The sequence below is a fragment of the Rutidosis leptorrhynchoides genome, chromosome 1, assembly GCF_046630445.1.
Source record: "Rutidosis leptorrhynchoides isolate AG116_Rl617_1_P2 chromosome 1, CSIRO_AGI_Rlap_v1, whole genome shotgun sequence".
In the NCBI taxonomy this organism is placed as follows: Eukaryota; Viridiplantae; Streptophyta; class Magnoliopsida; order Asterales; family Asteraceae; genus Rutidosis; species Rutidosis leptorrhynchoides.
Window position 1 is genome coordinate 106,736,498 of NC_092333.1, and position 14,256 is coordinate 106,750,753.

At 37.0% G+C, this 14,256-nt stretch overlaps 1 protein-coding gene across 1 annotated transcript; it reads right to left on the reverse strand.

Moving 5' to 3' along the window:
- Positions 1–7,164: 7,164 nt before the first annotated feature.
- On the reverse strand, positions 7,165–8,991 carry LOC139887976 (uncharacterized). Its single transcript, XM_071871018.1, has 3 exons — positions 8,634–8,991; positions 8,246–8,546; positions 7,165–8,032 (listed from the first exon to the last, which is right to left on the reverse strand). The coding sequence occupies exons 1-3, from the start codon at positions 8,989–8,991 to the stop codon at positions 7,165–7,167; spliced, it is 1,527 nt and encodes a 508-aa protein (XP_071727119.1).
- Between the last annotated feature and the right edge of the window lie 5,265 nt (positions 8,992–14,256).

Sequence of the window (14,256 nt, forward strand, 5' to 3'; positions counted from 1 at the left end):
CTAGTGGAAGCATTACCTCTAAGGACCTGAGATAAAAACATGCAAAAAGGTCAACGAAAACGTTGAGTGAATCTACAGGTTTAGTAAAGCATTTATTGTAAGTTAGGCCACAAGATTTCTGAAAAACATCGTAAAAATTATACATTAACATGAGCACTTGATTATAAGGCTTTAACCCTGCGGATAGCTAAAGCACTACACGTCTTCCTTTTACCCTTTTTAAGCATACACCGATCAAGTTTACAAGTTACAACAGAATAAGCACCCCGTACATTGAGGCGAGGTTTGTCAAACCTAACGGTACTGTCCCTATAAGTCGAGCTTACGTAAAGTAATTAATATAATCAAGCTAAGGGATTTTTGATCTGAACTCATATGTATATTATTTAAGTTACTCATGCCTAATATGTAAAACATTAAAAAAAAAGCATTTTATCTCATCCCATGTAAAAAGTAGTAGGGACTGTAGACTCACCTTTGCAAAAAGCACAGTACTTCTCTTAGTAAAACCGTACGGTAGTCGGACAATCACGATCGATAAACGCATCCTAGTCAAATAGGTCATCTTAAGTAAATACATAGGTCACACCATTCAACCCATAGTGTACGCATAGTCCTAGTGCTCAGACTGACTCATTAAGCAAGTAAAAGTCGTCAACAAAAGTCAACCAAAGTTAAACCAAAAGTCAACTCGGTCAAAGTGGTCAACTAAAGTCAAACATCTTAGTAGGTCATGCAAACTTGTTCAAAATGTCAATCCTAAGTCAAGTAACACGTCATAGCTCACAGTTCGTCAAATACGCGTTTACAATTTATCGTTTCGCATCAATTTTATGCACTAGTTGCAAACAATCGCACATACTTCATAGCACATATATCATGACAATATGTAAAACTCCAGATCATAAATTGACTCAAAAAAAATTCCAAAAAGCCAAGCCAGGGTCTCATACAATGTCTACAAGTCGGGTTTCAGAAAGGATGTAGTTACAGTTTACCAAATCCGTTTCTGCACGCGCATCATTTTTAGAAAAATTCTCATTTAATATTGAAAATAGTTTTTAACGAATGGTCAATTGGAGATTACTCCATACACTCCAAAGTTTTAGTCATAAAATAACCAAAGACTTTCATGTAGCCAATTTGTAAAGTTAATTCAATAAACTCAGACCTTCAGTTTTCGAACAACAATCAGACATGTCATTTGGTGTAGCATAAAACACATAGAAAATCACATTTTCAGAAGCTAGCATACAAATGTAACATGCTTAGGAACATATAAATAATCATATTCCAGAAGATCAAAGTCTCAATCAACTTATAATTCATGTGAGGTGATTTCCGTGACTACGAAAACAGTTTTAGCTCAATATAAAACGTCAATTTTCATTTTATCACACCGAGAGCAAGATTCTTGAGTCCAACTTGAGTAATTTCTAACAAGGAATTAAATGGTTATCATTACATTGACCAATTCATAAAGCATATAATCCAGAAAATTCGTATAGCATGCAAACCCTAACGAAAATTTCGATTAATCATAACTTGAGCATACGATAACGAAATCCTGCAAAATCAAAGTCCAAATTTATTAATTTTTCGAGATCTATCCATCTAGATACATTAAAAGATCAGTAAATCAACTTATATAATCAAATTCATAACAATTAAATTCGAGATTAGATCAAACGACAACAATCGCGCAAAATAACGACTAACGACAACTCTAATTGCAATCAATTGAGGAGTAGACACCAATACACTATGTAATTGAAAGAAAAACTGATTTAGAAAAATTAGGGTTATCAATTATACCTTAAAAACACAAATTGCAAGTATGTACGCGTGTAGAACGACGAGAGAAACAAATTTGATCTTCAAGACTTTGCCTAATTTTGAGTTTGAGAGGGTGTTCTAATGGTGGTGGTGGTCGCTGACTTCAAGAGAGGGAGAAGGGAGAGATGTCGATTGCTAGGGTTGAGAATGAGAAGTCCAAATGAATTTTTGGATAGTTAAATTAAGTTTAGGGCCTCACTAAAAGACCACTAGTGATACAATAAATCAAACTAAGTCCAATTAGGGTTGCATGGGGGGTATTTGGACGAATGGCCCTTTAAGGGGGTCTCGGGCTCGGTTTTGCTTAATTGCTTGTACGCGCGTGGTCTGTTTCGAGTGCCGTTAACCGTATCGGGTCTTCGGAACGTTAACTAGTCGTTGAAATAAAATCACCGGGTTTAATTCATTAAATAAATAATAAATTAAATAAGTTTTTCATAAACTCAATAATTATCAAAAATAATTATTTTATCGATTTTCTGAGTTCCGTAAACTGAAAAGCTTTCTAGACGATTATCTTACGTTTTCTAAGTATTTCGTTATCCGAAACAAGTTCACTAATTAATATAACTATATTAATTCAAGTAATCCACTTGGATCAAGTATGCATTTAATTCAATTAAACATATAAAGTTCTAAGTAATCACCGTTAAATATTTAACGGATAAGTAACGATAGTAATGGAAAAAGTAGGGTTGTTACATTACCCACCTGTTATTAAAAATTTTGTCCCGAAAATTTAGTGCACGTCCGCCGTAGTCGTCTCTTCAGGAAATAGTTGCGGATACTTTTGTCTCATCTGATCTTCACGCTCCCACGTGAATTCTGGTCCTCTACGGGCGTTCCATCGAACTTTAACTATCGGGATTCTGCTTTGCTTTAACTGCTTAACCTCACGACCCATAATCTCATTAGGTTCTTCAACAAAATGAAGCTTGGGATCAACATGTATTTCCTCCAAAGGAATTACTAGACTTTCGTCCGATAAGCATTTCTTTAAGTTAGAAACGTGAAATCTGTCGTGTATTTCGCCGAGTTCTTGTGGTAGTTTCAGTCTTTACGCTATCGGTCCAATTCTCTCGGTAATCTCAAATGGTCCAATATATCTCGGACTTAGATTTCCTCGTTTACCAAAACGCAATACACCCTTCCAGGGTGATACCTTGAGCATAACTTTGTCTCCAACCTGAAATTCCAAATCTCGCCTTCTGACGTCGGTTTAACTCTTTTGACGACTTCGAGCCGTCTTCAGTCTCTCTTGAATCTCTACGATCTTCTCAGTTGTTTCATGTATGATCTCAGGACCAGTCAATTGACTATCCCCTATTCCAGTCCAACATATGGGTGATGTGCACTTTCTGCCATAAAGTGCTTCAAAAGGCGCGGCCTTTATGCTTGTGTGATAACTATTGTTGTGTGAGAATTCAGCTAGTGGCAGGTGTTTATCCCATCCATTTCCGAAATCGATAACACACGCTTTCAGCATGTCTTCTAGTGTTTGGATGGTTCTCTCACTCTGTCCATCGGTTTATGGGTAATATGTTGTGCTCATGTCTAAACGAGTTCTCATGGCATCCTATAATGATTGCCAGAACCTAGATGTAAATCTGCTGTCTCTGTCAGAAATGATAGATATCGGCACTCCATGTCGAGAAATCACTTCTTTGATGTAAATCTGTTCCAACTTTTCCATCTTATCTATCTCTATAATTGGTAGAAAATGGGCTGACTTAGTGAGACAATCCACAACAACCCAAATGGTTTCGTAACCTCCCACCGTTTTCGGCAGTTTTGTGATAAAATCCATGGTAATACATTCCCACTTCCATTGGAGAATTTCTGGCTGTGTTAACAGTCCTGACGGTTTCTGATGCTCGGCCTTGACCTTAGCGCAAGTCAAGCACTTTAGATAAAGGTAGCGATGTCAGCTTTCATGTTAGGCCACCAATACAGTGACTTAAGATCTTAATACAACTTGTCAGATCCAGGGTGAATGGAATACTTTATCTTGTGTGCTTCATCTAGCACTAGTTCCCTTAATTCACCAAACTTGGGTACCCAAATTCTGTCTATGACGTATCGGGTTAAATCTTCTTGAACGACAAATTTCTTATCCAGTCCTCTAAGTGACTCGGTAGCAATATTCCCTTCTTTCAATGCCTCCAGTTGTGCATCGCGTATCTGAGAAGTAAGGTTCGTCCGGACAGTCATATTCAGCGCTCTAACTCGGAGAGGTTTAGCCTTCTCTTTCCTACTCAAGGCATCTGCAATGACGTTAGCCTTACCAGGATGATAACGAATCTCGCAGTCGTAGTCGTTCAGTAGTTCTACCCAACGTCTCTGCCTCATATTGAGCTATTTTTGGTCGAAGATATGCTGCAAACTCTTGTGATCGGTGAAAATAGTAAACTTAGTACCATACAAGTAGCGTCTCCACATCTTCAGTGCAAAGACCACAACACCAAGTTCCAAATCGTGCGTCGTGTAATTCTGCTCATGTATCTTTAGTTGTCGCGACCCATAGGCGATCACTTTCTTCTGTTGCATCAACGCGCAACCAAAACCTTGTTGTGAAACATCATAGTAAATCACGAAATCTTCATTTCCTTCGGGTAAAGACAAAATCAGAGCAGTAGTTAATTTCTATTTTAACAACTGAAATGCAGACTCATGTTGCTCAGTCCACTCATACTTTTTACCCTTGTGAGTCAATGCTATTAACGGTCGGGTAATAGTAGAAAATCTCTCAATGAATCTTCTATAATAACCGGCGAGACCTAAGAATTGTCGAATCTGCGTTGGAGACTTAGGCGTCTCCCACTTCTTAACCGTTTCTATCTTCGCATGATCAACTTGAATACCATTGACACCTACGATATGTCCCAAAAATTGAACTTCTTGCAGCCAGAAATCAAACTTTGAAAATTTCGCGTACAACTGCTCTTTCTTGAGCACCTCAAGTAGCAAACGGAGATGTTGTTCATAGTCTTCTGCGTCCTTAGAATATACCAGAATATCATCAATAAACACAATAACAAACTTGTCCAAATATGGCTTACACACACGGTTCATGAGATCCATGAACACAGCCGGTGCGTTCATCAATCCAAACGGCATTACAGTAAATTCATGATGTCCATAGAGTGTTCTAAACGCTGACTTCGGTATATCTGTCTCCTTTACTCTCATCTGATGGTAACCTGACCTCAGATCAATCTTAGAGTAACATCCCGATCCTTGCAACTGATCAAACAAATAATCGATCCTTGGTAACAGATACCAATTCTTGATAGTCAGCTTATTCAATTCCCTGTAATCGATACAGAGTCTCATTGATCCATCCTTTTTCTTAACAAAAAGAACTGGAGCTCCCCATGGTGAAGAACTCGGTTGAATGAATCCTTTGTCCAAAAGCTCTTGTAACTGACTAGACAGCTCTTGCAATTCTGAAAGTACAAGTCTATACTGTAACACCCTGATTTTTTTTAAACACAGCGGAAGTATTTACATAAATACCACAATAACCTTAGTTAATGTTTACAACCCTTAGTTAAGAATTCAACTTAGTTAACATTCGTTACAACTTTCCAAAACGTCGATGTTACGTGAAAACATTACAAAAGAGAAAACATCAGAGTTCAGCTTATAGTCAAACATGTCATCTATCCTATCCGCAACACCCATCCTAAACAGTAGTACCTACACCTGCAAGGGGTAAAAATGTGGGAGAATTAGCACAACTGCTAAGTGAATAGATACTATCTAACAGACCAAGCATAAGCAACTGAACATGCAAAGGTCACATAAATGCTAATGTCCTGAACTAGCATACAACAACAACTGACAATATGAGGCGGCTTGTACGAGCACACGACTTAGCTGATCAGGCTACAGTCTACCGATAGTCCGCTTTACTGAATCCACCGCATAACTGTCCAGACGCAACACATGCGTCCTTCTATGCTATACTGAACAATCAGTAACATCAAGACCCGACCAGGCTACCACAGTCGATCCCACACCAACCCAACCTTGCCGCCTCGGTGGGTTCCCAACCTTGCCGCCTTGGTTGGTGTCCAACAAACAGTGTGGACATAAGATCACAGATAATCAGTCATGCAATCGTCCTAACTAACATGGTAATATCTAACTACCTATGGCAATCATACGGGATATAAACATAAGAGTAAAGAGTCTGAACAAGTAGCGTGTCAGCTACTTAATACTCTATCCGGAGATAGACCCACTCATCGAATACCAGCAACTAGCTCGGATAATCTATCACTGAGCTGCTTCATTTTCCTTATCACCTGAACATAAGGCAAATTAAGTTAGTTTCTGTCTGTTAGCACAAAATAGCACAGTACAGTAAATCAGTAACAAAAGTGTCACTAAAAGTCCACCTAACACTTATGCATTTTCAGAATTTACATCCTGATTATCATAAGTCACGCGGATAGCATAACGGCTAGAAAATAGCCAGATTACACAACAATGCATCACTGATCTGCATCCGTACGGTTGCACATGCATCCGTACGATTGCAAGTCCATCTGTACGGTTGCAGAGTGCAGCCGTATGGTTTCACACTCTCTTCTCGGTTGCACCAACAACACTACATCCGTACGGTTACACATACACCCGTACAGTTGCACAATGTACCCGTGCGGTTGCAGCCTGCAACTGTACGGTTGTGTTCTTCGTGCAGCAGCAGCAGAAATCGACGGGTTTCGAACCAAAATCACTCAATCTCATTATTTGACTCGTTTTAACCCAACAATTCGACTCCATAAGTTTAAGAAAAGATCTAGGGACTAAAACCCTCTTGTTTTACACCAAAACAACAACAATTTAGATAGATTTGACTTAAAATGCACTTTTGACAAAACCTAACATAGAACCACACAAATCCATCAATTTGAAGTTGAAAAACATGGATTGTTACCTTGAAATAATCATGAAATCAGTAGTAATAAACTTTACAACATAATTGATACACCCAAAATGAGATTAAGAAATTAAGGTTTCAAGTAGTAAGATTTTTAGGTACGGGGTGTTTAGGAAATTTCCAGAAAATGAAGGAAATGAGCTGAATCAAGCTTATATATGTGGGTTAAATATCATACCCCATCACACACGGGTATTTACCAGTTATCTGATAACTTTCATACTTAATTTGACTGCCCTAACGGAGTTCAAATTAAATAAACGAACCTGTTCTGTTACCCTTGTCACAAACTGGTCTTAACCACACAATAAAATAGTACCAAACATATAATTAAAATAAAGGCATAAATAACCACACAATTATGCCTAAGAGCAAAAAAGTCATCTTACTTCTAAGCCCGATCTGAGGATGTTACATATACGGTGCGTGCGGGCTACAGGTGCTGCTCCAGATATTAGGTCAATCTGGAATTCTACATCTCTATGCGGTGGCAATCCGGGTAACTCATCCGAAAAAACATCGGGAAATTCTCTGACAATCGGCACATCTTTGAGTTTCTTGCCTTCAGGTTTAGTTTTGCTCACGTGAACCAACATAGAAAGACAACCATTTCTTATATTTTTCTGCGCCTTCAAACAATTAATGAAGTATAACGAGGTATTGCTTCGTTCTCCATACACCATCAACGGCTCATCTTCGTTAACGGGTATGCGAATTACTTTTTGATAACAAACGATGTCAGCTCTATTCTCAGCTAACCAGTCCATTCCAACCACAAGGTCAAAACTTCCTATCTTAATCGATATCACATCTATTCTAAAAGACGTTCCAGCCAAAATCAAAGTACAATCACGATAGACCTTATCAGCTCTCATTAGATTACCATTCCCTAGTTCTATGGAGTACAAGTTTTTTAATGACGATACAGGATTCTTAAGATTATGGCAAAAATCTCTAGAAACAAAACTCCTATCAGCTCCAGAATCAAAAAGTACATAAGCATGATGGTTGTCGAGTAAAAACGTACCCGTGACTAACTTAGGATCATCATGAGCTTCATTGGAGTTGATGTTGAAAGATCTTCCTCTGGCAGGTTCAGTATTCTTAGTCGCAGTAGGACAATCTTTTCTGAAATGACCAGTTTTCCCGCATCCATAGCAAACATTTGTACCAGCTTTACATTCCGCGGCCAGGTGTCCATTCTTCTTACACTTATCACATCGCTTTATGCAATCTCCCGGGTGATGCCTATTGCATTTAGCACATAACAGAAATCTTCCCTTATAACGAGAGTTAGTATTCGGGGTAGTAGTTTTACCCTTGGCGGTATCCTATTTCTTGTAAGGCTGCTGGTTGTAGTTCTTTCTAGAGTTGTTATTGTTCCACTTCCTCTTGTTGTCGAAAGTCTTAGTCTCAGTTGATGCAGGAGCCTTTCCTCATTGTTCAACTTGATCCATCAACTCATGAGCCATCTCAACGGCCTCTTGAATAGTCCTTGGCTTCGAAGTAGTCACACCACTCTGGATGTTCTCGGTTAACCCTTTCACATACAAGGTGATCTTCCGGCGTTTGGGAGTAACCATATTCGGGCACATAAGAGCAAGCTCAAAGAATCTCCTATTATAGCTGGCTAAATCAGTACCAACCAGTTTCAAGTTCTGGAGTTCCCGCTCCATCTTATCAATCTCATTATAAGGACAATACTCTTCAATCATCCTCTGTTTCAAATCCTCCCAAGTAGTATCAAAAGCCTGATCCATACCTACAGACTTCGCATACGTATTCCACCATGTTAAAGCACCATCTGACAGCTTGCAGGATGCAAACTTCGTCCTATCGGCATCTCTACAGTCGTTGATACGGAAAACAAACTCAAGCTTCTCGAACCAACGAGTCAGGCCGACCGGGACTTCAGTACCAGTGAATGAGTGTGGTTCACAGCTCGTGAAAGTCTTATATGTGCATCCTCCTTGGTTAGTGTTGGTCTTGACATTGTTGGGTTGCTGGTTGTCTGTGTTGGTAGTGTTGGTGGTATCCTGGTTTTTGTGCTGAGTATTGGTGGCGTCTTGGTTTTTCTGGTTCGGCTGGTTACCGGTGTTTTTAGTGTTGTTGCTGTTATATCCATTCCGGAGTTCAGCCACAGCTTCGGTTAGACCTTCATTGATCCACAGATAGACACCAGCTTGGGTAATCTTCTTTGGTGGCATTATCTTTCTTGTCACGATAACACACCAGGTTAGCATCAATGAAATCGGTACGTAAAAATATACTAGCAACTGGTAGTGATGCATAGTAAATAATATTAAATCGTTAAGATTCTAGTAGTGCTAGTAGTAAGTAGTAGTGATACATAGTGCTTAGTAGTAACATTAGTAGTGACAGTGTACAGTAGTAGTCTCAACACTAAGTAACAACATGAAATGATAACAGTAGTGACAATAAACCATTCACATTAGTTATTAATAACTTATCATGCATTACCAGACAATAGTAAACCAAACACTTTAAGTAGCAAAATTATTCATTTATTGCTCAAGCATTAACAAAGAAGTAGAATATCACTCATGTCATATGTAAAAACCATAAAAGAAAAACCACATCTAGCAATGTATGTGCGAGTACCAAGTAATAAGCAATAATATAAAATAGTATCTAGTAAAGCGGAACAAGTTCAAATAAAGCATCTCTATTTCAATTTCTGAAGTTCCTCCAACAGGTACTCGACGATCTTTTCCAGGTTCTCAACTCTCGACTTAAGGTCATCGGTATTGTTGCCGTTAGTTGCAGTAGTGGAGGTGTTAGGTTGGGAAGTAGAAGCATCATAGGGATGGAAACGGTGACACATCTTAAGTGTTTGGCTGTCATAATGAAAGCTCTTTCAAAATGGGTTATTGCCTCGGGCGGGTCCTTTCGGTATCCTACGGTGGCCTCTCGGTTAGTAGGAGTTTTCATAATCTGGGTCCCTGAAAGGTGATTCAGTGCCAGTAGGTGATTTGGGAAGGTCGGGTTCAGATTCGGGTTCCGGGTTCTCTTCGGGTTCCTCCTCCGGTTCCTCTTCCAGTTCTTCCTCCGGTTCAGACTCCGTTTCTGGTTCGGACATAACATCATCCACGAACTCAAGTATAGTGTTTCCCTGCGCTTGCACAGTTTTCTCGAATTCCGTGTCGGAGTCGGTAAGAATAATGGGATTGGAAGAAGTCATCTAGCACTCAAGAAAAACACAAAGCTAATACACTAGTAATTATATCATTAAGATATAGAAATCAAATAAGGTAACCGGTAGTGTAACTATAGTCTATGTAACTTAACTAGTCTATGGTTACGGTCTAGACTCAAAAGGTATCCTAAAGTCCGACATCTAATGCAGCCTAAGCCTAGGTAACCGTTTAGCTCTGATACCATATGTAATACCCCGTCAGAATCCACTAACGGCGTATTAACTCTGGTCCCACAGTTAACGGTCATGCCCTCTATATGAGACGTTCTGAAAAGTATTCGCATTAAGTTTCAAATGGTAAAGTCATTAAATGTAAAATAATTCTGAAAAGCATTTGACATAAAAGACCAACATAAGTAATCCCAAAACATTATTTGTAACAATGGTTTTTAATGCGAATATAAGTTCTTGAAATAAAACGATAAACATGCTGGACTTCACTCCAGTACTTAGCAACAAGTAATCAAAGTCACCTCAGCTAGCGGAAGCATTACCTCTAAGGACCTAAGATAAAAACATGCAAAAAGCTCAACGAAAAAGTTGAGTGAATCTACAGGTTTAGTAAAGCATTTATTGTAAGTTAGGCCACGAGATTTCTGAAAAATATCATAAAAATTATACATTAACATGAGCACTTGATTATAAGGCTTTAACCCTGCGGATAGCTAAAGCGCTACACGTCTTCCTCTTACCCTTTCTAAGCATACATCGATCAAGTATACAAGTTATAACAGAATAAGCACCTTGTACGTTGAGGCGAGGTTTGTCAAACCTAACGGTACCGTCCCTATAAGTCGAGCTTACGCAAAGTAATTAATATAATCAAGCTAAGGGATTTCTGATCTGAACTCATATGTATATTAGTTAAGTTACTCGTGCCTAATATGTAAAACATTAAAAAAATCATGTTATCTCATCCCATGTAAAAAGTAGTAGGGACTGTAGACTCACCTTTGCAAAAAGCACAGTACTTCTCTTAGTAAAACCGTAAGGTAGTCGGACAATCACGACCGATAAATGCAACCTAGTCAAATAGGTTAACTTAAGTAAATACATAGGTCACACCTTGTCAACCCATAGTGTACGCATAGTCCTAGTGCTCAGACTGACTCAATAAGCAATAAAAGTCAACTAGTCCAAGCAAGTCAACCAAAAGTCAAACCAAAAGTCAACTCGGTCAAAGTGGTAAACTAAAGTCAAACATCTCAGTAGGTCATACAAACTTGGTCAACATGTCAATCCTAAGTCAAGTAACATGTCATAGCTCACAGTTCGTCAAGTACGCGTTTACAGTTTATCGTTTCGCATCAATTTTATGCACTAGTCGCAAACAATCGCACATAATTCATAGCACATAAATCATGACAACATGGCAAACTCCAGATCATAAATAGACTAAAAAAATGATTCCAAAAACCCTAGCCAGGTTCTCATACGATGTCTACAAGTCGGGTTTCAGAAAGGGTCTAGTTACGGTTTACCAAATCAGTTTCTGTACGCGCATCAGTTTTAGAAAAATTTTCATTTAATATTGAAAATAGTTTTTAATGAAATGCTAATTGGAGATTACTCCAGACACTCCAAAGTTTTAGTGATAAAATACCAAAGACTTTCATGTAGCCAATTTGTACAGTTAATTCAATAAAAATCAGACCTTCAGTTTTCGAACAACAATCAGACATGTCATTTGGTGTAGCATAAAACACATAGTAAATCACATTTTCAGAAGCTAGCATACAAATGTAACATGCTTAGAAACATATAAATAATCATATTCCAGAAGATCAAAGTCTCAATCAACTTATAATTCATGTGAGGTCATTTCCTGTGACTTCAAAAACAGTTTCAGCTCAATATAAAACGTCAATTTTCATTTTATCACACCTAGAGCAATACAAAACCTTTTGACACGATTCTTGAGTCCAACTTGAGTAATTTTTAACAAGGAATTCAATGGTTATCATTACATTGACCAATTCATAAAGCATATAATCCAGAAAATTCGTATAACATGCAAAATCCTAACGAAAACTTCGATTAATCATAACTTGAGCATACGATAACGAAATCATGCAAAATCAAAGTCCAAATTTATTAATTTTTTGAGCTCTATCCATCTAGATACAATATAAGATCAGTACATAAACTTATATAATCAGATTCATAGCAATTAAATTCGGGATTAGATCAAACGACAACAATCGCGCAAAATAACGACTAACGACAACTCTAATTGCAATCAATTGAGCACTAGACACCAATACACTATGTAACTGAAAGAAAAACTGATTTAGAAAAATTAGGGTTATCAATTATTGATGTGGTAGCGGAGTGGTATATAATACTATTAAATTTTACAACGAAACACTATTAAATACGATACAATTTTACACAAGATATTTATTTATTTATAGAATGGATATACTTAAACCTTGCTACAACACTTATAGGCAGTGTACCTAATCGTACAGTAGTGTAGTTTTTAGTAAGTCCGGTTCGTTCCACAGGGAATCTTTTTTTAAACAAAGCTCAACGCTATATTAGTTTACTTTTATAAAAATACAAATATATATATATAAGTAATATTATTATTATAAAGGGAGTTTTTACCGTTAAATGACCGGTTTGTCGATTTTAAAACTTTAGTCGCAGTTAAAACCAAATGTAAAATATTAAAAATAAATACAAGATTTAAATTAAAGCATGAAGTAAATAACGATAAATGAAATTGCGAATAATAATAATGCGATAAAATAAACTTGCGATAATTAAAAAGTACGATAATTAAAAGTGCGATTAAATACAATAACAATAAAAATGCGATAATTAGAAGTGCAATTAAATATAAAATAAAGGAAATTAAATATGAAATAAAAGAATTATGCTTATTTAAACTTCCGTAATCATGATGTTTGACGTGTTGATTTTTGTTTTATGCCCATGGGTTAATTGTCCTTTGTCCTGGATTGTTTAATATGTCCGTCTGGTTTTTGTCCATAATAGTCCATCAGTCATAAATATAAAATGCGAGTGTCCTCGTCAAATTATCCTTATACCCGAAGTTAAATATTCCAACTAATTGGGGACTTAAACTGTAACAAGATTTTAATACTTTGTTAATAATTACACCAGGATGTCGACTGAGTGTAACCCAAGGTTTTAATATTTTGTTATCAATTATACCAAGTGTCCTTGTACATAATTTCACCCCTGTTTTAATTATTCTAGTGGCTATTAATCCATTCTCGTGTCCGGTTAAATGAACGATTATTCGTACATATAAATACCCCGCCCATCGTGTCCGATTGAGTGTATATGGTAATTTATAGGGATGCCCAATTGTAAATCTTTATATTAACATTAACAAACTATCATTTAGTTAAACAAATATAAAGCCCATTAATAGCTCATAGTCTAATTTCCACAAGTGTCGTTCTTTTGTCCAAACCCCAATTATGGTACAAAGCCCAATTACCCAATTTTAGTAATTAGCCCAACATCATGATTACTTCGTTTTAAATAAGCATAATAATAACTTAGCTACGAGATATTAATGTAAAAAGGTTGAACATAACTTACAATGATTAAAAATAGCGTAGCGTTACACGGACAGAATTTCGACTTACACCCTTACAACATTCGCTAACATACCCTATTATTAGAATTATAATTAAAATTAAAATTAAAATATAAATTATATATATATATTTTACGTATATATGAGAGAAGAAGAAAAAGATTATGATTTGCGATCAGAATTCGGTTGCTTTTATAGGGATTTTCGACTTTAGGGGCTCCGCGACTCGCGGCATTTTTGCCTTCAAACTCCGCGAGTCGCAGAGATTGAAATCACAGCTCACAACTTTGGAGTCTTTCTCTGCCGACGGTTTTTATTTATAAATATAATATATATATATAATTAATATAATTAATTATATATTATATTATATTTATATACATAGTTAACTTGTAATTTTTAGTCCGTTGCGTCGAGCGTTGAGAGTTGACTCTGGTCCCGGTTCCGGATTTTCGAACGTCCTTGCGTACAATTTAATATCTTGTACTTTGCGTTTTGAATCTTGTACTCTTGTAATTTCGAGACGTTTCTTATCAATAATTGGAACCTCTTTGATTGTCTTTTGTACTTTTGAGCTTTTTGGTCGTTTGCGTCTTCAATTCGTCGAATCTGTCTTTTGTCTTCACCTTTTATTATTTAAACGAATATCACTTGTAAATAGAACAATTGCAACTAAAA

Bases quoted from the DNA above. Each gene is read 5' to 3' on its own strand.
- LOC139887976 (XM_071871018.1), bottom strand. From the start codon at position 8,991: ATGCCACCAAAGAAGATTACCCAAGCTGGTGTCTATCTGTGGATCAAT. The intron at 8,547-8,633 runs GTAGAGATGCCG...CGAAGTCTGTAG, and splicing joins TGTTTTCCGTATCAACGACT to GTATGGATCAGGCTTTTGAT. The intron at 8,033-8,245 runs GTTGATGGATCA...TAAATGCAATAG, and splicing joins GCCGTTGAGATGGCTCATGA to GCATCACCCGGGAGATTGCA.